This window comes from Achroia grisella, unplaced genomic scaffold (genome assembly GCF_030625045.1).
Source record: "Achroia grisella isolate CSIRO2021 unplaced genomic scaffold, CSIRO_AGI_Agris_v1 utg640, whole genome shotgun sequence".
Classification (NCBI taxonomy): Eukaryota; Metazoa; Arthropoda; class Insecta; order Lepidoptera; family Pyralidae; genus Achroia; species Achroia grisella.
Window position 1 is genome coordinate 6,740,516 of NW_026712977.1, and position 20,958 is coordinate 6,761,473.

At 31.7% G+C, this 20,958-nt stretch overlaps 2 protein-coding genes across 4 annotated transcripts; one reads left to right on the plus strand and one right to left on the minus strand.

Moving 5' to 3' along the window:
- The first annotated feature begins 557 nt into the window (after positions 1-557).
- LOC131849206 (ER degradation-enhancing alpha-mannosidase-like protein 3) lies at positions 558-12,002 on the plus strand. 2 transcript variants are annotated; one of them, XM_059199220.1, is made up of 10 exons: positions 558-926; positions 1,687-1,833; positions 5,485-5,637; positions 6,009-6,162; positions 6,418-6,587; positions 6,988-7,209; positions 7,507-7,672; positions 8,338-8,726; positions 9,686-9,887; positions 10,616-12,002. In XM_059199220.1, the coding sequence occupies exons 1-10, from the start codon at positions 811-813 to the stop codon at positions 11,462-11,464; spliced, it is 2,568 nt and encodes an 855-aa protein (XP_059055203.1). In that variant the 5' UTR covers positions 558-810; the 3' UTR covers positions 11,465-12,002. The 2 variants fall into 2 exon arrangements, with proteins under 2 accessions (XP_059055203.1, XP_059055204.1); XM_059199221.1 differs by lacking the exon at positions 5,485-5,637.
- Positions 12,003-12,158: 156 nt separating this feature from the next.
- Positions 12,159-20,626, minus strand: LOC131849207 (uncharacterized). 2 transcript variants are annotated; one of them, XM_059199222.1, is made up of 10 exons: positions 20,496-20,626; positions 19,880-20,009; positions 18,948-19,073; positions 16,759-16,907; positions 15,797-15,961; positions 14,950-14,987; positions 13,877-13,939; positions 13,550-13,615; positions 12,921-13,001; positions 12,159-12,637 (listed from the first exon to the last, which is right to left on the minus strand). In XM_059199222.1, exons 1-10 carry the CDS (start codon positions 20,568-20,570, stop codon positions 12,400-12,402), a joined length of 1,131 nt encoding a protein of 376 aa, XP_059055205.1. In that variant the 5' UTR covers positions 20,571-20,626; the 3' UTR covers positions 12,159-12,399. The 2 variants fall into 2 exon arrangements, with proteins under 2 accessions (XP_059055205.1, XP_059055206.1); XM_059199223.1 differs by lacking the exon at positions 13,877-13,939.
- Between the last annotated feature and the right edge of the window lie 332 nt (positions 20,627-20,958).

The following is a 20,958-nucleotide window of genomic DNA, read 5'->3' on the forward strand; positions in this document are numbered from 1 at the left end:
ACATTATTTAACATACGTGACATATGTAGGTTCATTTATTTTCCAAATATAATAAATATGAATACTGTATAAGTTTTGTTTCTTAATGCACTTAATACTGACTAACAATCATACTAATTTGACTTAATTTACATTAATCTTTTTACACTTACTACAAAATAATGTCTTTTTCCATTTAATTTCCAAAAATACATGGAAATTTGTGTCAGAAAAGTTCAATTATTATGTATAGTTATATAAAGATTCATGTACTATGTAATAAATTACGCAAGTACGAAGAAAGAAGTTAAATTGACTTATATAGATAATTAAAATAGACATATGATTGATAAATAAGTTATCGGAGTTATTATGTATATGTATTATGAAAGCGTTATTTTCTATAATGGCATTTAATTGACAGACTGGTTCGAAGTATAATAAAATAATATTCAGAAATTTGAGGACCTTTGGGTAAATAATCACTAAGAATTGAATAATAAATGTCAAATATATGACAGCTCAAATTTTTGCTAAGCTCTGGCACAGAACGTTAATTCATTGTACTCAGAATTTTATATAGACATGACCAAGACTACAATATAGAATGCACCTATTAGTCCAATCAAATAATATAAAAAGACACATCATTCATTGCCAGTAAAGCAGGTGTTTTTATTGTAGTGTTAACTTAAACTGAAATTAAATTATTGTAACATATATGATCTTAGCATAATTTATACGTTTATTGAGTTTGATAAATAATTGATAACCATAAGCTGGCGTAGTTGTTACGAATATTAGTGAGAAGTCACTTGAAAACATTGTGATATGGTGATAATAATGGCATATCGAGTTTTATTAGTATTTATTTTCGCTATATGTGTAAAAACCGAGGAAGAGGCATCAACGTCTCGTATGTCTAAAGCAGAAAGACAGAGCTTGAGGTGAGTCTACCTTTACCTATTAGTTGTAGTATTTAGTATTCTGTTATCAGACAGAAATTTCCTTTACCTGTATAAATAAATATTTATTCGTATTTGATATTATTTTATACTCAAAAAGAAAACAATGGAATATTAATTTTTTTTAATAATAAAATCCTTGTTACAAAAGATTATTATTATTTTTGTTATTTCTGGTATAAAAAGGATAATACAAAAAACATAAACTTACTGACTTTATTTATTGTCAGTAATCATAAATGTGTGTAGCATCTTGTATTTATTGTATTTTATAAATCATTAGCATCATAAAACATTATATGATTAATATAAACTAGAAATTTATGGATAAAATTCATCATCATTGATGTGAATATGTATGGCAGCTTAAATCAGTGAAATTAAAATAGGTGTAATAAGATAAGATATTACTTAGCCACTTAAATCTTATTTAGCAACTAAACAGACCAATTCATTGACCACTTTGTTAAAGTAACTGAAAGCTTGTGGCAACAGCTATCTATTCTGCAACTTACTGAACAATACTTTTGTGTATGGCTAGTAGCAGCTAATTTTATTTACCAAGTGTATCATTTAATGGTATACAAATTAAATCCTTATTATTAAATGTTTACAATATTTCATTTTTCCTGCTTTTATTAGTCATTATGACTCGTATGTTAATTTAGGTTTATAATTTAATATATGTTTGCACAGTGTTTATTATGCTGATGTATTGTGTAATATTGTGTTTGCTACTCAGAGAAGAAGCTAGGAGCATGTTCTATCATGCATATGATGCATACATGTATAATGCATATCCTGCTGATGAATTAATGCCTCTCAGTTGCAAAGGAAGATGGAGAGGGGTGACACCAAGTCGTGGTGATATGGATGATGTTCTTGGCAAGTAAGTATGCTTACAGTAAATGCAGTGTAAATAAATATAATACAACATCATTAAAAATATCTTAGTTATAGATGTCAATTTTCAATTAGTCAGTTTCTAATTATGTACAGAGATAGAAAAAATATATCACTCTGTGGTAGACACTTAGAGAGTAGTAAATTGAGTTCCAAATATTAAAGTTAGTCTGTTACTTTATGTTGTCAATCTTATAAAGGGAAGGTATTTCAAAATATTGGGTTTTTCTTAGTATAGTGTATACTGCTAACCTCCATACTCTGGACAGTGTGACCCATGACTCTGTAAGTGGGCAAAGTAATACAACCATTTCCAAAACAGTATGTTTTAAATTTCTTGGTAGAAAGATAGATTACAAAATATTTTATTAATGATTTCAATACCACCAAATAAATAATAAAAAACAAAGTTTGTAACACAAGAAAAACAAAACCCTTTTGGCAAAAATAGATACAGATGTCATAAGGATATTGAAGGTAGATAGACTGTTGAATTCGGCTGGTACCTCAACTCTAATTGAGGTATCAGAATAGTATTGGATTCCTCAGAGTTACTAAGATACATGTCTTGGGCAAATCCCAGGACAATTTAGTGACATCACTCCGAAAAGTTTAATCGTTTCTACAACAAAATCTAAATTACAGTAAAGTGCATACAATGAACTTAGAAATACAAAATGAATGGTTAAGTATAGATGAGTTCTGGTGTGCCTTGATATATGATTGTTTTCTAACCTTTTTATAATTCTACCTTAACACTCTCCGAATGACCTTTCAAATCTGGCTATCTTTTACTTGTGAGGTGTGAGCTGTGTGAGGCAAGTGGTATAGCAAGGTTTCTCTATAAAGGTGATAACTTACATCACCATGTTAGAATTCTTCAAATTATACATGAAACTGTAAGTCTTTGAGCAACTACAAACAAAAATCAATTTAACTTTATAAAAGAAGCAACTATCATCTCTGAATTCCAAAAGCAGGCCCTTGTCAATCCTTTGTATTGCATTTGACTGGAATATTTTAAAAGACACATGAATAGCATTATAAAATGACCTACAACCTCAGGGATTTCATTGGATGTTTCATCACCCAGACTGGATTTCACTGTACCATAGGAAACAAATATACCTAAAGACCATGCAATAAAAACAAATAAATATTGATACTAATGAATTAACTACATGATTATGTGGTTAATTTATATACGATCGAAGTGGGAGAGAGAGGTATAGCAGCAAAATCTCTACTATTTTCTGAAATAACGTGGCCTGCAGTAATTTCTAGAATGTGTCTCTAAAGCTGCAATAGCAGGCATCTGTCATATTTGGCTGCGAGGGCGAGAACCATGATGGTGAGTGTTACCATATGTCATCAAGTAAGTAAGGTACCCCTTGATAACATACTTGCACCTGGGTTTGTACCAGGAACTGGTCGGAGATCCCCTCTCTGCCACATGATGGACCCCGCTCTTGAATGCTAAGAAGTTCGTTTCTTGATAATGGAAAATAAAAAAAAACCATTCTTTCATTTTTAAAGTTTAGCTACAAGTATTATTTGAAGTAACTGTAGTGTGCGGTAAAGAGCACATTTCCTTTTTGTGACTATAGTTAGTAAATTCATCTGATTTCATTATTCACCCTTGACCTATAGACAATAAGCCGACGCGTGCCAGCTGCAGCGCGGTAATCTGATTTTCACATAGCAATCGAACATGACACTGCTCGCTACAAAAATATAAATAATTATTAATTATGGGCATAAACTAGGGGCATTCGTGATGTGATAAATTGGCTTTTAATATCACACAGAATTGTCTCTGTGTTTTGAAGCAAACATGTAGTTATTTCAGTTACGATTTAAGGGAACACTATATCCTTGTTCAAGCGATATATTTTGATATGGATAATACTTATCATTCGGTTTTGTATATAACGTTTAACAGGAATTATTCTTAATATTTCAAATATCAGAGGACGTTTTATGTCTAATATAAAATAATTTTTGGACATTCGGGCTTTTAGATTAAATGATATATCTTTGCAAGCTCTGTGTTATCTATCAGTGACAATCATACAATTCATGCCTGAGTTGGTCAGGTGTTATTAAATGTAAATTAAGCCTGCTATGAAATATATCAGTGATAGTGTCAATTAATCGGGCCTGTTTAGTTTGTAGATGAGTCAAACAGTTATTTGCCAGCTGATAAGGTAAAATACGTAATAATTAATATATAGTGAGTTAAAAGTGAGAAAAATTACTTTCAATTTGTAAATATCACTTTTGCCGTATTTTAACTAGTTTATAATTTGTGAACGATAAAATTCTTTCTATAGTTTTGTTATAAAAATTCATACTTGAAAACGCGATAACAATAATTATTCACAAGGTCGTCTTAAAAACACTAAGTTTATGTGTGTTATTTATTCATTACTGATTCCAGTTGCATTGAAAACTGTTATATGTATTTTAAGCAGTTTTGGGACATATGACTGTTATTATCCCTCTCCATTTGTTATTTACAATTAACTATTAAGTGACGTAATTGCAAAGACGAATAAAGTTATTTATATATAAAATAATGATGTATAGAGTATGTTATGTTTATAGCGTTTAGTTTAGTCCAATCTCGGGATCCAGATCTGACCTGCAGCATGTGATAAACTGAATGACAAAAGTCTTTCTCCTCTTTTCTCTTCTCTTTGATGAGCCAGTGCCGATAATTGACCTGCTGAATATATATTGCGTATAACCTAATAAATATATTAATAAATAAATGAAGGAGTAACAAAGATACTGTATCTGTGCTGCTATTTTCATTTGATTTTAAAATTACGATTGGTTCTCGATACGTTTTGTAACAATGTAATGTGTAATAATTACGGTACTTCTTGTAATCTAAATGTAAATGAATCATGGAACGTGCTAAATTGCAGCCATTCGAATGTTCTACTATTTGTCGAATAAATATTTTTTGATAAGTTTGAAGAATCCGTGTTTTATTAATCTTTATCAAAAGTATTAGGTATTTTTACTAGGGGGTTATCACTAGCACTCTACTGAATATGAAAAATACTTGTTTTTAAATAGTGCATTGATCTTGTACTGGATTCTACAGAATTCTGGTAGATACAGATTCAATGGTATATTTGTTAAGGTAAAAATATAACTCATGTTCGTGTAAACGTAGATTTGAAAACTCCATTAGTCTTGCTGGATTTCGAATCGGTTTTATATTATATAAAAATTAGAACATAATGGAGTTTAAGTTTGATTCGCCTAGATAGGCAACGGACTACCTTTCGAGCACAAGATATAGACACAGGGTAATAATAAAATCCGAAAGACACTAGGCACGTCCTCTGCCACGTAGGACATGTAATGTGTTGTATTCACCACGACGTTAACAGTTAATAACACCTCTGAATACACCATCTCCCAGATGAACAGTCGAGACGTTCTGTGTAGGTAGCTTCTAGAAATTTGCCGCCTTATGATGTGTAAAGTTAAAAGCATTAGTGCAATATCGCGCTGTATACCACTGTAAGCATCGAGAATAATATCTGTTTTATCTGTATTTGTTACACTGATACCTATATATCGATACATACAATAAAAATAACATGTTTATTGTTTCCAGTTTCTCTCTTACACTCGTGGACAGTTTGGATTCTTTGGTGGTGTTAGGAGACTTTTCAGAGTTTAGTAACGCCATTAAACTCGTCATTAGGGATGTGACATTCGATCATGACATCGTGGTGTCGGTTTTCGAAACCAATATTCGAATGCTGGGGTAAGATTAATTCAAATATGTTACCAAACTGTTAGTTACAACTCTCTAGCCTCTTGAACTTTTTGTCTATTCAACATAGACCATGCCAAATCTACCATACATGTACAAAATTGTTTACATATTGTTCATATGTATATATATATACACATAGAATTCTGTACACGTGTTTGTGACTCACTCCTCCTAAATGGCTGGACTGATTTTTAGGCTTATTTTTATATCCTGGATGGTATGAAAACACTATTTGACCTGGTATGTGGCGCTGTTTTTCTGGGCAGTACGGCGTTATCGTGGTTTGCAATGTAGTACATATGATTGATGTGATATAAAACTAATAATTTCAGCATTAACATTATATTTATTTATTGTAGCGGTTTGCTGTCAGCTCACGTCCTAGCAATGGCACTTAGAATGGATATATCAGTACTGCATTGGTATAATGGTGAGTTGCTTACAATGGCGGAAGACTTAGGAAGAAGACTCCTCCCAGCCTTCAACACATCTACAGGAATCCCCCACGGGAGGGTAATTAATTAAATATTATAGTTAAATAATTATTATCACATCAAGCTCTGTGTCCAGCACTGAATTGCAGTAGGCTGATCATGATGATGATGAGGATATTGCAAATTGACTTTGAAAAAATTAACACTTGTCATTGTGTATATTGCCTATCCTTTTTTATTTTTTATACCTAGTAGTAAATATTTTAAATTTAAATTCCAATTAATCATCGTAAATATAGTGTTGGTTGTATAAAAATAATACTGTCTAACTTAGGTGAATCTTCGCCATGGCATCAGAGGGCTATCAGAGTCGAGGGAAACGTGCACTGCATGTGCAGGCACTATGATACTGGAAATGGCTGCGCTGTCCCGTCTCGTGGGCAATCCTATTTATGAACAAAAAGCGCATAAGGCTATGGACAGATTGTGGAAAATCAGACACAGGTAGTAACACAAAAATATAATAACATAAGGATAAAAAAATTAAGATATGGAAAATTTTTATTCATTTCAAATAAATTTATTAAGTACAAGTTAACTACCTAAAGAGCTGAAAATCCCTTTTAATAAATAGTAACCTGAAATCTGCAATTTTTGTTGGTTTCATGTGTCCTAAAAGTTTACTTATGAATCCAGCTAGACACTATGTAAGAATATTTATTATAATATGCTTACGTTGCCTATAGCGTTTTGCTGGCTACTGTGCTACATTATCACGTCCTAATAATATTGACATCCTATAGCCGGATACGTAAAGGAGCTCTCGGCGAGTTCTTCTAACCTATCTTACAGTTATATTGTTACTCCAATGGAATTTAAAAAGGATATTCTTATATAATTTCAGAACGTCAGATCTGATGGGTACTGTTATAAATATTCACTCCGGGGATTGGGTTCGGAAAGACTCTGGAGTTGGTGCCGGGATCGACTCCTACTATGAATATTGTCTCAAAGCTTATATTTTGCTTGGAGACGAGAAATATTTGGCCAGGTTTAACAGACATTATAATGCAGTCATGAAATACATCAGCAGAGGTCCGGTTATGTTGGCCGTGCACATGCACAGGTAGTGTTATGAATTTCATTTCTAAAAATGAATTATTTTTAGTTGTTATAGACGACAAATTATTTTAGTAATATAATCACTAGAATAGTCTTCAAATAACACATTTGTAATACCGATTTAGCCAAGAAGGATAAACAAAAGCCTTATTGTTTCTCTTTTTGAATAAATGTTGTACAACTCTACATGTTTAAGATTTAGCTTGATTGTTGGAGAATTGTTATATTATTAAACATACAACTGGACAAACATACATCAAAATAAATGTATAGTATATAATCAAGTAATTTGTAATTATAGGCCACACTTGCAATCGCGCAACTTCATGGATGCATTGCTAGCGTTTTGGCCTGGCCTCCAGGTTCTTCTGGGAGATGTTCGACCAGCTGTCGAAACACACGAAATGCTCTATCAAGTAATGCAGAGACACACATTCATACCGGAGGCGTTCACGTCAGACTTTCAGGTATTTAATTACCATTTGATCAATCAAATCTACCCCAGGGTGGATTATGTAAAGACTCGTCTGCATAGGTACCTCAGTCGCACCTAATTCTGCTGCCAAGCAGCCTGCTTTATGAGCTGTTTTTTCATTGAAGAATGAGAATAGGCAGTTAAATTACAGGATGAGAGACATGACATGTTAGTACTCCGGAACGGCACCATATCAGGGATACCACGGCGGTGATATGATAACGTGATGTTCATGTATTTAGGCGGTGGTTACCACTTATCATTGCTTGAAACGTCAGCTTTTTTGCCAATCCAATTACAAAAACTAGATGAGATAAATCTTGAAATAAGGTAAATTTAGTACGCAAGTTTGTTAGTAGATGGCGCTGTTCTAAGTAAGTGTACACTAAATTATACTCTAGTCATGGTATGTTTTCCTGTTAGTAGTAAAAAAATAATTCGTATTCTATTAATCGTTTGATCATAATTTGAAAATAATCTAAAACAGTGTTCTCATGTAGTTGAAATTAACGACAACATACCGTAGTAAATTAGTAATTGACCTAGTATGATAATGGGTATTTACGGTTATTCTAGTATATTGTTTGCGAAAATCGTTTTATAAAAAAAATATGAACAGGTAGTTGATATAAGTATTTTTGTTTGTATGTTTTTAAGGTGCACTGGGGTCAACATCCTTTACGGCCAGAGTTCCTAGAATCTACATATTTTCTTCATCGCGCGACAGGCGATGATCACTATCTTAATGTAGGAAAAATTGTATTGAAAGCTTTACAACAATACACCAGAGTGCCTTGCGGTTATGCCGCCGTAAACGACGTAAGAACTCGAATTCACGAAGATAGAATGGATTCCTTCGTCCTCGCCGAAACTTTTAAATACCTATATATGCTTTTTGGAGAGGATAAAGATTTGCCTGTGAAATTAGAAGACTACGTGTTGACTACGGAAGCTCATTTTCTACCATTGTCTTTGGCAACATCGGGCCGGAATTCAACCTTCTTTTCTCTTAAAATTGATGATGAAGATGAGGATAAATATAGAAAGTGAGTATTCTATAAATAATTTAAGAGATAATTTGATTTAAACATTTAATTATTTTCTTGCTTACTAAAGGCAAATTATTTAATATTGTATATTATATTATTCAAATAAAATAAGTATATCTACGACGTAACATATGGCTTCTGTATGGGATCAGTAGCTTATCGAAATATTATTGAATTTTAGAATATAAATTGTAGAAAATAATCATAATCAGATTATAATGTGTATATTAATCATAATATACATAAACTTTTATATTAATAAATAATCAGCATATGAATGCTGTTCGTAATATTTAGTAATGTACAAGTTACAAGCCGAGGCTTTATCAAATTTGTTATTATTATTAATATCACAAATTTCATCACATAATATTCTTACTTGTTCTTACACTATGAGTACAATAGATATAATTGTATGTGAGAACAGATTAAGTATATTATGTAAGATAAATTATTAGTTTTAAGAATAATATTTCTACTAGCATTTTAACTAGTAGGCTGTATCTTAATGCCAATCATTTGTATAAATCCGTTCAGTAGTTAAACATTTTAATTAGCATATAGCAGTAATCCAGGACACACCACACTGCGCCATCTAATCCCAAACTAAGAGTTTGTTTTTGCAAACATCATTTAATTATTATATTATTGTGATATCTATTCAAAATTTTTTCTTGTATAAATTCTCACAGTTTTCGCTTAAATTTTTGCAGATACAATTTATAAAGTGCGAGACACATACTTAATAATAATTGTTGTAAAAGTGATATGTATTGTTAAAATCCCTAATATTTTGATAAATATGTGATTATATCCATTTACTCAGTGCTTGTGTAAATTTTGAAGATAAATTGTTTGTTTAAAAAAATATTAGAAAGGAATATTATTCAATTGGTGGTGCTATCAGCACTTTTGCTATTTAAGAGTTTTAAATAATACCCATCAATGTATTTCAGAACATGTCCTAGCACGACATCGTTGATCGCCGAGAAGGTTCGTCAACCATTGCGTCATTTGCTGGGTTCATCAGCAGCACGCCCTCCAGCACGACTGCGACCCCTCAACGACCCTCGTCAAATACACGCTCTCTCCGATATGGGTATCTCAGTCCTGACATTGCCAGATGGAAAAGTACAATTACTTTATACTACAACAACGGTAAGTCCACATGTATTCAACGCCTTTTCAATAAGGTTCATATTTCAATTCGGCTTTCATAGTGAAATATTTCATAGTATCCAAATTATATGTATGTGTAATATTATAATCATATTGTAATATAATATCTGTGACTAGATTTCTGTAAATAATTGTTCTGGCTTAAACTCTTTCTTCTTGGAGTGACAATAGCTAAGAACGTGATTAATTATTTGAAACCCAAAAACACCTTGCACAGGAGTAAATCCACACTTTTTTTTGTCATTGCCACTTGTAGATAGATTTTGACGACTCTTTCATAATCAATGTTGTTTTCATCTACACACCCACACACATACTTTATCACACTTCTGGCACCAAGCAGGTTGCTTATAAGTTTCAATTGGTAAGCTACGGCAGTCAAATTACTGGGTACGGATGAATATCATCTTAGTAATCTGATCATGAATACAGACGACAGTTGTCTCTTGCAGTCCAGTGTTTCTTTGCCTTTTCAGTTATTATAAAATATTTCTGTCAGAGTGTCACCACTCCTCTTCATCTACGGAATGTCGTAAATTATTATTATTATTATTAAAAGCCGACTAGGGAACAAATAGGAATTAAACCCTGTTCGAAATTAGGATTGTGAGGAGAGACCCGTTTTCTGCAGAATTGAAGGGTTGTGAAAAATTTAAAATACTATTTCTGTAATTAATTGTTTATTCTATTATTATCTTTTATTTTAGGCGAAATCGGCAAAAGATGCTGCAGAAGGCTTAACGTTCATGCGGGAAATGTCGAAGTGGAATTCCCTGAGCGACATAGAGAACGGTGTGGTTCCGGCAGGTGTCTATATTAATGACAAAGTAATCGCTGCCGGCCCGGGCCACTTCGGGAAAGACATTACAGGCCCAGACCGATATAGTGGCAATGTAGCGGTTGTTACGCCTCTTGATGCCTGTACTACTGTATTAAACACGATTGAAGTCGAAGGTAAATACGCAATTGCTAAACGGGGCCAATGCACTTTCGCACAAAAAGTTCGCAACATGCAGGCAGCTGGTGTCAAGCTTGCGATCATAATTGATAATATACCGGATTCGACACACGAAAGTACCGCTCTATTCGCAATGTCTGGTGACGGAAAAGATGATATCGAAATTCCAGCCGTGTTTCTCTTCTCGCAAGAGGGCCAATACCTATTAGATGAATACAATGCTAATCCTGAAATTATAGTTACTGTCGGGGAACTAAGATCTTTAAAGAGAGAGTACGAAAACATTTGCGAGGAAGGTAGCTGCGAGGTACTAGAAACCCCTCTCGTGACTTCAGATAAAGAGAATTTTGACCATCTAAAAAAAGTGCTAAGCCAATTAGTAACACAGTTCGAGTTGACACTTTCAAATGAAGAAGGGACTATTCAAAGAACTTGTAGCGAGGAGTCGGAGAATGTTTACTTATCAAAAGACAATTTTGTGAGCAATGATAACCACGTAGAGGGCCCGGCAAATGTGTGTTCGATAAATCATGAACAAAAGAAAACTACAGTAGCAAAGAAATACGAATCGTTAATAAAGAAACCGGGCGAGTTTTGACATCATTCCTGTTTTCATTGTGAATGATAAATTCCTATAAACATTGTTGTATATACATACATAAGCATGTATAATAATTTGTACATATTGAAAGTAAGATATGTAAGAAATATTAATGAATTTTGTGCCTTTTATTATTTGTTACTAGGTTTGTTTCATTCGATACATCATGAAATATACATCTTGTTACGGATGTTTTCAAATATCTACAAAATAAATCGACAAATTAATAATAATTAACGATTTGTAATTTTATAATATTGCAAAAATTGTGTACATGTAAAGTTTTATATAATATTTATTATTTGTTACGTGTACCTTTTTCAATGAGCTGTGTGTAAAATATATAGGCTAATTGTTAAATAAGAAAAAGTTCAAAATGTGTTCCATTATGCCAGTTGGCCAGTGTTTATATTTATTACGAAGAGATCCTACATATACATGCATATTTTATATAGATTATAAAAAAAGGTGAACAAAGTAAAATAATTTTATTTTCTCATACATTCGTAATGCATTACAATATTTGATACTGTGAATAAAGGTCATATTTTTTAAATAAATTGTTTTATATGAACAAGCCAATAATATAATAACATATTGTAAAATATCGGTATTATATTATTAAAATCATATTGGTACGATATTTTATTACATTAGTAATAATAATGATTATTGTGGTGACTAAGTAATAGCACAATACGTCTCCAGTTTTTTCCGCCCACGCGATATTTTAAGTCGACTAGGATTCAACACAAATACATCAATGCCAGAGATGTACAAATTAAAGTGAAACACCGCTCTAAGCTGCGTGGGCAGCACTGTAATTGGTGGACTTCTCTCTAATGAGAAGACTTCTTAAATATCCGAGTACAGCAGTGGTTCGATGGTGGGTTGTTTCTTAATTCTATCTGAACTCGATTAAAGTTGTTATTTTACATATAGGATGATTTGAGTGCAGATTTCAGCCGTCGAGGTGTGTCAGGGCTGTAATCTGGTGCGGGGACGGACGGTTGCCACGAGTCGCGTTCCCGTTGCCATTGAGCAGTGCCGTTCGATGGCAAGCTTGGAGGTTTCGCAGGCATCGGTGGTTTCGACTCTTCCAGATATGAGAATGGTCGAGGCGACATCGTTGACTGGTTGTTCCATGAATATGAACGATCGAATGCTGGACTGCAATTCAAAACGATGTTACAATACGTAATTGTAGGCGTAATATAGAGTAACTATAGGTAATATCTAAATAAATAAAACTCGGATCACATTATCAGTAATATTGAACTTCGAATCGAATTAAACTGCTAGACCGTATTTTATGAATTTTGGTTTTCATTTGTTAGGTTTGTAAATAAGCTGTAAGGCTTTTTAATATATTATTTCGCTTTATATTATATTCTCGTATTAAGTATGATACATGGTAATACAAACGACTGTACCTGTTATCAATAAAACTTACTTTGCATAACCCGCACGTGGAGTGTCTCGATTCTGGCTGCGACTATCATCATCGTTAACAAACACAGGATTTGTATGATTGCTGTAATTTTAAAATTAGTGTCATTTATTTTGTTTGGACATATACCAGTATGGTGTGCAGTTCCTTTAGGACCATGATAATGGTCGCAACGACAGATTATCGCCACAACACAGGTTACAAAGTAACAGCAGCTTACTTTGTAACCTGTGTACTTAAAGAGTGAGATAGGGTACGGAGTTCTAGTATGGCAACGCCGAAGGTACAGGCACAGATAACATGATATGACTTAGTAGAGGTAACACCTACGTCACATGATGAAGTGATGTCACTAACCACAGTCATATACAATAAGGTGACCATAAGACTCCCGTTTTACCTACTACATATGTATGTCATTCATAAAAAGAAGACTACCGACAGCTTTATTTCATATACTTAGAAATACTATATATGAATAGATGGTTTGCTGTACAGGTGTAAAATATATGCGTTACACCCGGTCACTACAGGGGGGGGGGGGATAGTGTGTTTTCACAAATGTGACCAGCTGTGACAGAAGTAAAAAATATGAAATTTGTATGAAGTAAATTATAGAAATAAAAACGTACCTTCTGTAGGGCGGGAATATGGTTTCAGGTTGTTGTTGCCACGGGTCTTCAGTGCTCTTTTGTTGTCTGCAATAAATATAATTTCTACAATAAAGTACATTATACATACATACATTCAAAGACTCATCGGTTAGACACATGAATTCATTAAACAATTTGATATACCTAATTAGCCCGATCCTCAAATGCAACTAAATTTTAGTAAAAAATTATTTGTAGCAAATTATGCTACCATTCACATTTGAACTAATAATCAGTGTCGCCATCACTGGACAAGTTTTATCACATTGGTACTTATTAATATACAATTATGTAAGCACTACCTACCCTCGGAAATGTTGATATGAAAATTCAGATTGTTGCCATGGATCGCCATTTGGTCGTTGCTGCCTGTAGGCGTAGAAAACATTACAAAAATACTACTTATCTATTATTGCAATTAATACTTACGGCCTACCATATTACTGTGGTCTAACCATCGCCATTCAGACCACTTGTTAAACAGCGCTAAAATCTGTTTAGTAGGTAGGCAGTTAAGCGTGATATCGTAAAAAACATACACGTAAGAAAAGCTCTACATCAAATAAGGCAAAGCATTAACAACGTACAAATATTTATTAAAATTACTGTTACTGAAATAATTATATGTATCTAGAGTTTCTTTCTTTAATTATATATCATTGACACATCATCATCCGAGAAATTATAGCAGAATACAGATAGAAATTAAATAAATATAGTATTTTCTATCTATATATACAAAAAAAAAACCAATACTTGTACTAAATAGTGTAATAAATAGTTAATAACTGGAGATACTTTAGTATTTCTCTTTTAATTGATAATAGGCATACAGGCGGAGTCAAAACGATAAAATCTAATTCTTACACTACGTTTTATAGGTAGATATTAGATATTAAATATTTATGTCTTTATTTTAGATAAAGAAGTATTTAGTTCCATTTAGGTCTAATCTTTTATAAGACACCAATAATTGGGATAAGATAATATTGCATATATTATAGCTGTGTAGGTACATAGTTAGCAGCTCCTTTTCTAATAGGTACATCGCTCTTTGAAAACTTACAACTTTGCCGGCTTAGTTTGAAGTTTTTTTTATATTATTATTTATATGCTTATATATTCAATTATGTGTATGCAGAACTTGGCATTTTCTCATAAGGAGCAAATTTCATTCAAATCCGTTTAGCTGCATGCGTATATTACAAATAGATAATATCAAAAGACAATATTTAGAATAGAATGGTAGGCACAGACAATTAATATAGGTTTCAATCACTAAACAAGATGAAATAAATGAAATCACATTTAGGTAGTTAAGTATACCAAGGATATAATAAAGCGAAGGGATAGTAAATACGAACAAAAAAAAAACTTACTCAAATGCTTGTAGAGCACCCATTTTATGAATAGCATGCTGAAAAATAACACAGAGAATAATGGTTTTGTTGTATATTTCAGTACCTACTAGGGTAGGGCGATATTCTCCAATTTTTTGTCGTCATTGTAGAAAATAAAAGTTAATAGTTGCGGTAAGAGAAATTACAATTGGAAGATCTTTTTAAGAGATCTTATTAATATTAGCATATTCTATTTTTTAAATACTGTAGGTAATTGACGTGCGTAGAGTAGGTATACGAATAACTATTATTAAAGTTAAAGAAAATATTGATAGTTTAAAAAATAAAACATAACAGCTTGTCCCTTTGGGGTGTATTTTCTCATCTTTCTGAACCTCATAGTCGGAATCCTAATTAATAACAATTTCTGTCAAAATTTCTTCCTAATCCGTGAATATTTACCGGGTAAATAGGCAGTTTTCGCTACTTACGTTTTTTATTATACGTAAATATATTATATTTTATACGTAAATATATTACACGTAAATAAAATATTATACGTAAATATATTACGTAAATATATTAGATTATAATAAATGTTACCCATTACCGAATGCAGTATTGATGAAACTTGCACACATTTTGTGCGTAAAACATTCATATGTGTCGGTTATTATGATAGTCTCATACAATTATTAGGTCTGCAATGTACAGCAAGTTATATATATCATGTCAAAATTTGTTGTTAATTGGGTTCAAATTTACGACCACCAACTATACAATTTTGAAACAGAATAATCAACCACTATATAGGTATATTCCTACTACCATAGAGACTATATTCCTATTTTTATTTTTTCTATAATACATAAAAAAATATACTCACTACTGTACTTTTCGTATTTTTTCTATATTCTATTAAATAGAATATTATTATAATTAGTAATATAATATTGATGACGTGAAAAACGAAGCCTTTTAATGATACAGTCATAAGGAGTAGAGCGCCGAGGCTCAACAATTCTTGTAAAAAGACTGTAGTGCCCGGCATCTGAAATTGTAAAGTATAAATTTATAGATATTTAACATAGCTCTAACAATACTTAGAAAATGTATTAAGCAAAATCGTAATAATATGCATAATTGATAGAGTAATTATTCCTATACTAAAGGTACTTAATTTCTTTACATGGTATGGGGGTGGGAAGATGACAACGAAGTGTGAGCTTGTGTGACGAGGGATTTTCTATAGGTTCTAAATTTCGTGACAACACATTTTAAACATATTATATCCTAGTACGATTTTTAGCTATTAGCGATGAAATAAAAAAAACTCTGAAGTATTTACGATAGATGCGACGTCATACTAGGACCGCACAATTGTATGAAGTAACTTAATTATGTAATGTAAGTTCGTGGAACTTAATTTATGGTTCCATATTACCTATATACTTAATATATTATTCCACAGAAATCAAGTGCAATCTACTATAAGAACAATAGAAGATTTCATAGGTTATAAAACTATCATGAGAATTGTCATATAATATGCCATAATATTGGTAGCTGAAATGGCATCATTGAAGTACCTATTTTGTAAATATCTTGATAATTTTTATTTACTAAATTTAAAAACTAAATTGATACTAATTTAGTTTTTAAATTTAAAAAATTACATATTAATAATTTGTTTATTAAAAATTATTTTATTTAAATGTTAATAAACAAATTAAATTACATATTAAAGCTAGTAGGTATATATGATCACAAGTTCACAACACCTGTAGGGGTAAGTAGGTACCTATTAGACTTAAATGAAATTATCATAGTTATTATTTGAGGTCTCACCGATTCTTCTGTGAATGAATTTATTGTGTTGTAGTCCATTCCAAAGAATATTGCTGCGGTGAAATCCACTATGAGCGACGAGACCGATATTATGATGTACGTGTATACAGCTGCTTCTATATTCTGCGCTGATTTCTTCGTATTTACAACTAAAAACAAAACCGAAAGTCTTTAGATTCATGTCTAAGTAGCAATATTTCTTTTATTTTGGAACTTACAATAGTAAGCTGTTTGGTCCACCTGATGGAAAATGATAATCATCGCCTCTATGCATAAACTCAATATCAAGGTATCAAGAACTAATGAATATCAAGGTATAACACTAATGTGTTACCTTTCTGGAGGACTTATATGTCATACCTCGGTACCTTGTCAATTTAATTCAGTCTTCAACTAAAATAATTATTATATATAAAATACGTAAAACAGAGCTACATATCCAACTTTATGTAAGTTTATTTCTGTAGAAATGATTACCTATTGAGATACCAGATTTAATTATAAAGAATGTTTACAAATATTATAAAGACATTTGATCGTTTATTTGTTTGCATTGAATAGGTAACTGCTGGATGGATTTGAAAAAATATATTACCATTACAATCGTGCATTAACCATTAAGAATATAAACAATCGAATATTTCTATAAACGTTAGAACATCCATTTAAAATCTCGATAATGTAACCAAACGTGTAAAAAAATACACAATAAAATCACTTATATAGCGTCCGTTGAGGAAATTTTTGAAAACTAGCTGGCACGCGCTACTTGGTCTGCCATCACACTCAGGTACTTGACATATTTGGTCCAATTTATTATAATAACTCTTTAACTCATAGTCCATGTGTTATTCTGATGTATAAGCTGTACCTATTACTGTAAAGTTTCATCAAACTCCGTTCAGTAGATAGCATTGAAAGACAAACAAACATCCATCCATACTTACAAACTTTCGTGTTTATAATATTAATTCATAAGATAGAGCAAAGTGATGTACTACAGTTTTATAAGACGTCAATATCGAGGGGTAATAATACCCATACGTAATCGGGACGGTCAGCTGCATAAAATAAAATACTATAAATCTTGAGACACGGAACAACACCGGCGATTATGACAGATTGAAACGTTCAAGTAGGTGAGCTCTAGAGAGCTTTTACTTTATTATAGAATTATATATAGGTACACTGTCTTGTGTGTGGTAGCCCCATTCAAAATCAGCGGTATGGTACTTAAGGATTAAGTATGGTACTTAATTATAGTACAGTATAAATGCTGAGCGGGAGTCACATTCAGCGTTACTAGTAGATATGTATTAGCTTTTAAAGTGTATAGTAAATATTAAATAAGATATATAATATATATAAATAATAAATAAGAATACTGTAATACTGAATAAATGTCTTTATTATTATTATTATAGTATTCATCAATTGCAAAAACATTTAGTTCATTCTCAAAATATATCCATGTCCTACATGTAATTAAAGTGTTGTCCTAATGATCTCAGTCTCCTTAAGTCTTGTCGATAATATAGACATAGTTTACATCAAACTCACATAGGAATTCACTTTTCAATTACTGTACATGATAACTAGCTGTGGCCGCGACTTATATGTTATAATGACCTTGATCAAATAAAGAAAAAATATTCAATAATCTAACCCAAAATGGGCAAACAACAAAGTTTCATCATTCTGGCTTCAAAAATGACGATACTTCCGTACAACCTTTCATCTCCCCTTTTAAGCCCTTACAAACCTTTTTTCGCATTAAAAAGTAGCCTATGTCCGTTCAGTGTTATCCAGGATCCAGACTATCTGTGTACCATATTTGATTTAAACCTGTTCAGTAGTTTTAGCTTGAAAGCGAGAGAAACAGAGACAATTTCGCTCGCATTTATAGTATTAGTAAGAGATATGTATATAGGTATTTAATACTTAATACTTAGAAGGATTAAAAACTTGGTTTCTATATTCATGTATACTACAACCCATACAAAAAATACTGGTGATAATATAAATACACCGTCGATATATCACCATAAATTATATTTGTTAAAATGTAATCAAAATCAATACAAAACTAGACATATAATGACACAACTTCTGAAAATAAATATACACATAAGTACTTATACTGCCGTGATTCCTATTTTATTTCTTTATTTAGTTAATAAGAAACATACCTGAAACACAAACTATAGCTGATATACAATTGAGTATGCTTAAACTCAAAATAATTATCACCAATGCGAAAACTGTTGATTCTGTTGTAATATTATCAAAGTGTATAAAGTCGCTGCATTTTGCCTCTGAAAATAAGTTTCACATTTAATTGCTTAAATTTGAATTAGTCGTAAGTCTGAAATATAATATGTATTTATGACAGATGCATATACATATATGTTCATATAATTAGGTATCAATACAATTTAGTGATACGTACTTCGAAACCTAAAAACATGCATTTAGAAACTAATTATATCACAAGATAAGTTATCTCAGAAAAAGTAAAAAACAGTAATGTGCAAATCATTAGGTTTTACATGAGTGAAGTTACATAAATGAAGCTTGATTAGAAAAATATAAAATTAGAACCTTTAGTAACTATAAAGTGCGTCTTAGCGATTATACATATAAGAAAGATAAAAGTTTTTAACGATTTAAAAAATCGGTGGTAAACATGACACTGTGAAGAAGAAGAAGAAGATTCGACATGCCCGCAGCGGTACGTACTAGATTTTTTATTTAGCTATGCTCGACATGTGAACATTTTCAATTTGCATTAATTACAAAAATTAAAGACTGAGAAAGTTCAATCTATAATCTTTTAAATTACTTATTTTATGTTTTTACTAGTAGCTTCTTTATAATGTTGTCACGCAATAACATCACACTAAAATGGAGGTAGACCGCCAGCTAATTTACCATTACGTTTATAATAAAAATATAATGCAAGCACTAACGTTAAAGTGCATACATGGAGCACTCATTCATGGGTGCTATCATTATCATCTACGTTTACCTCTCACGTATATTGTAATTAAACCACGTCAAAAGTCGATCAAATTAATAACGCGTTACCATTTAGTTTCTCATTCTATTTAATAATACTTACGCGTGAAGTAAATTCCAAGAAATAATTGTACGAAGATCGTCGTATCATTTGGGGAAGAAAAGGTGCTATCACAGTCGCTACGGTAATGTATTGCTAAAATGCATAGCACTACGTACACGATGCTAGTCGCCTGAGAAATAGTAATGAATCACCATGTAATAAACTAAATACTACGTAATATTATGACACATTACACGTTCACATATGAATAAAACGATATTTGTAATAAATAAAATAAAGTATATCTTAATTACACAGTGTCAATCAACGAACAAGCATTATATATTATAATTTATTTTTTTAATAAAGTAGACAAAGTTATTTGCAGATTACATCATAGCAAAAAATATAAGCGCTTATTGGTACAACAGAAAATATCTAAAAATGTATTTGCGTTTATATATATTATATATGTTAACAATAGAAACACTCGCAAAAGACATTCGCTCATTTCACCTAGTTAATTTACAATCGATATATTTTATTTATAAAAGTTCAATTGAAGCTGCTGTATGAGTATCGATCTCAATCAAAATATAACGCAGACATGTTTGATGTGAATCGATAGTCACCATTACCTAGGCAGGTACTAAATATTTAACGTGCGAATACTTACAATTGTCATTCCACAGGACAGGCAAACTGTTAAAATTAAGTTTGACGGAACTTTGTTATTTGTAACTTTATCCATTATTTATTGTCATTTATTAACATTTAAATGAACACACATCATTCTCACTTATTGTACTGTTATGAAGGGACTGCCATTACTATCGATGTTTAATCGTATCGTGATAATTGTTATCGGCAGGAATTAATGTGGACACTATCTGTTACGTATTGCTCATGCTTAAGACGAACAATTGTGTGAGTAGGAAACGTGAAAATCCTGTAAGACTAAATCTGTACAGGTAACTAGTGTTTCAATGAGTCGGCACAGATCGCGGAAAAATAGGCCTTGTTCTGGTATTTTGTACAGATAAAAGTAAATGGGTAACTGTATGTATAATTAAATATTGTAACCTACTAATAATATCTACATATGCAATCGATTGAAATTTATTATTTATAAGCAGGAT

Bases quoted from the DNA above. Each gene is read 5' to 3' on its own strand.
- LOC131849206 (XM_059199220.1), top strand. From the start codon at position 811: ATGGTGATAATAATGGCATATCGAGTTTTATTAGTATTTATTTTCGCT. The intron at 7,673-8,337 runs GTATTTAATTAC...TATGTTTTTAAG, and splicing joins CGTTCACGTCAGACTTTCAG to GTGCACTGGGGTCAACATCC. The intron at 8,727-9,685 runs GTGAGTATTCTA...AATGTATTTCAG, and splicing joins GATGAGGATAAATATAGAAA to AACATGTCCTAGCACGACAT.
- LOC131849207 (XM_059199222.1), bottom strand. From the start codon at position 20,570: ATGGATAAAGTTACAAATAACAAAGTTCCGTCAAACTTAATTTTAACA. The intron at 20,010-20,495 runs GTAAGTATTCGC...ACTATTTCTCAG, and splicing joins TGTCCTGTGGAATGACAATT to GCGACTAGCATCGTGTACGT. The intron at 13,002-13,549 runs GTACGTTTTTAT...TTAAAATTACAG, and splicing joins ATATTCCCGCCCTACAGAAG to CAATCATACAAATCCTGTGT.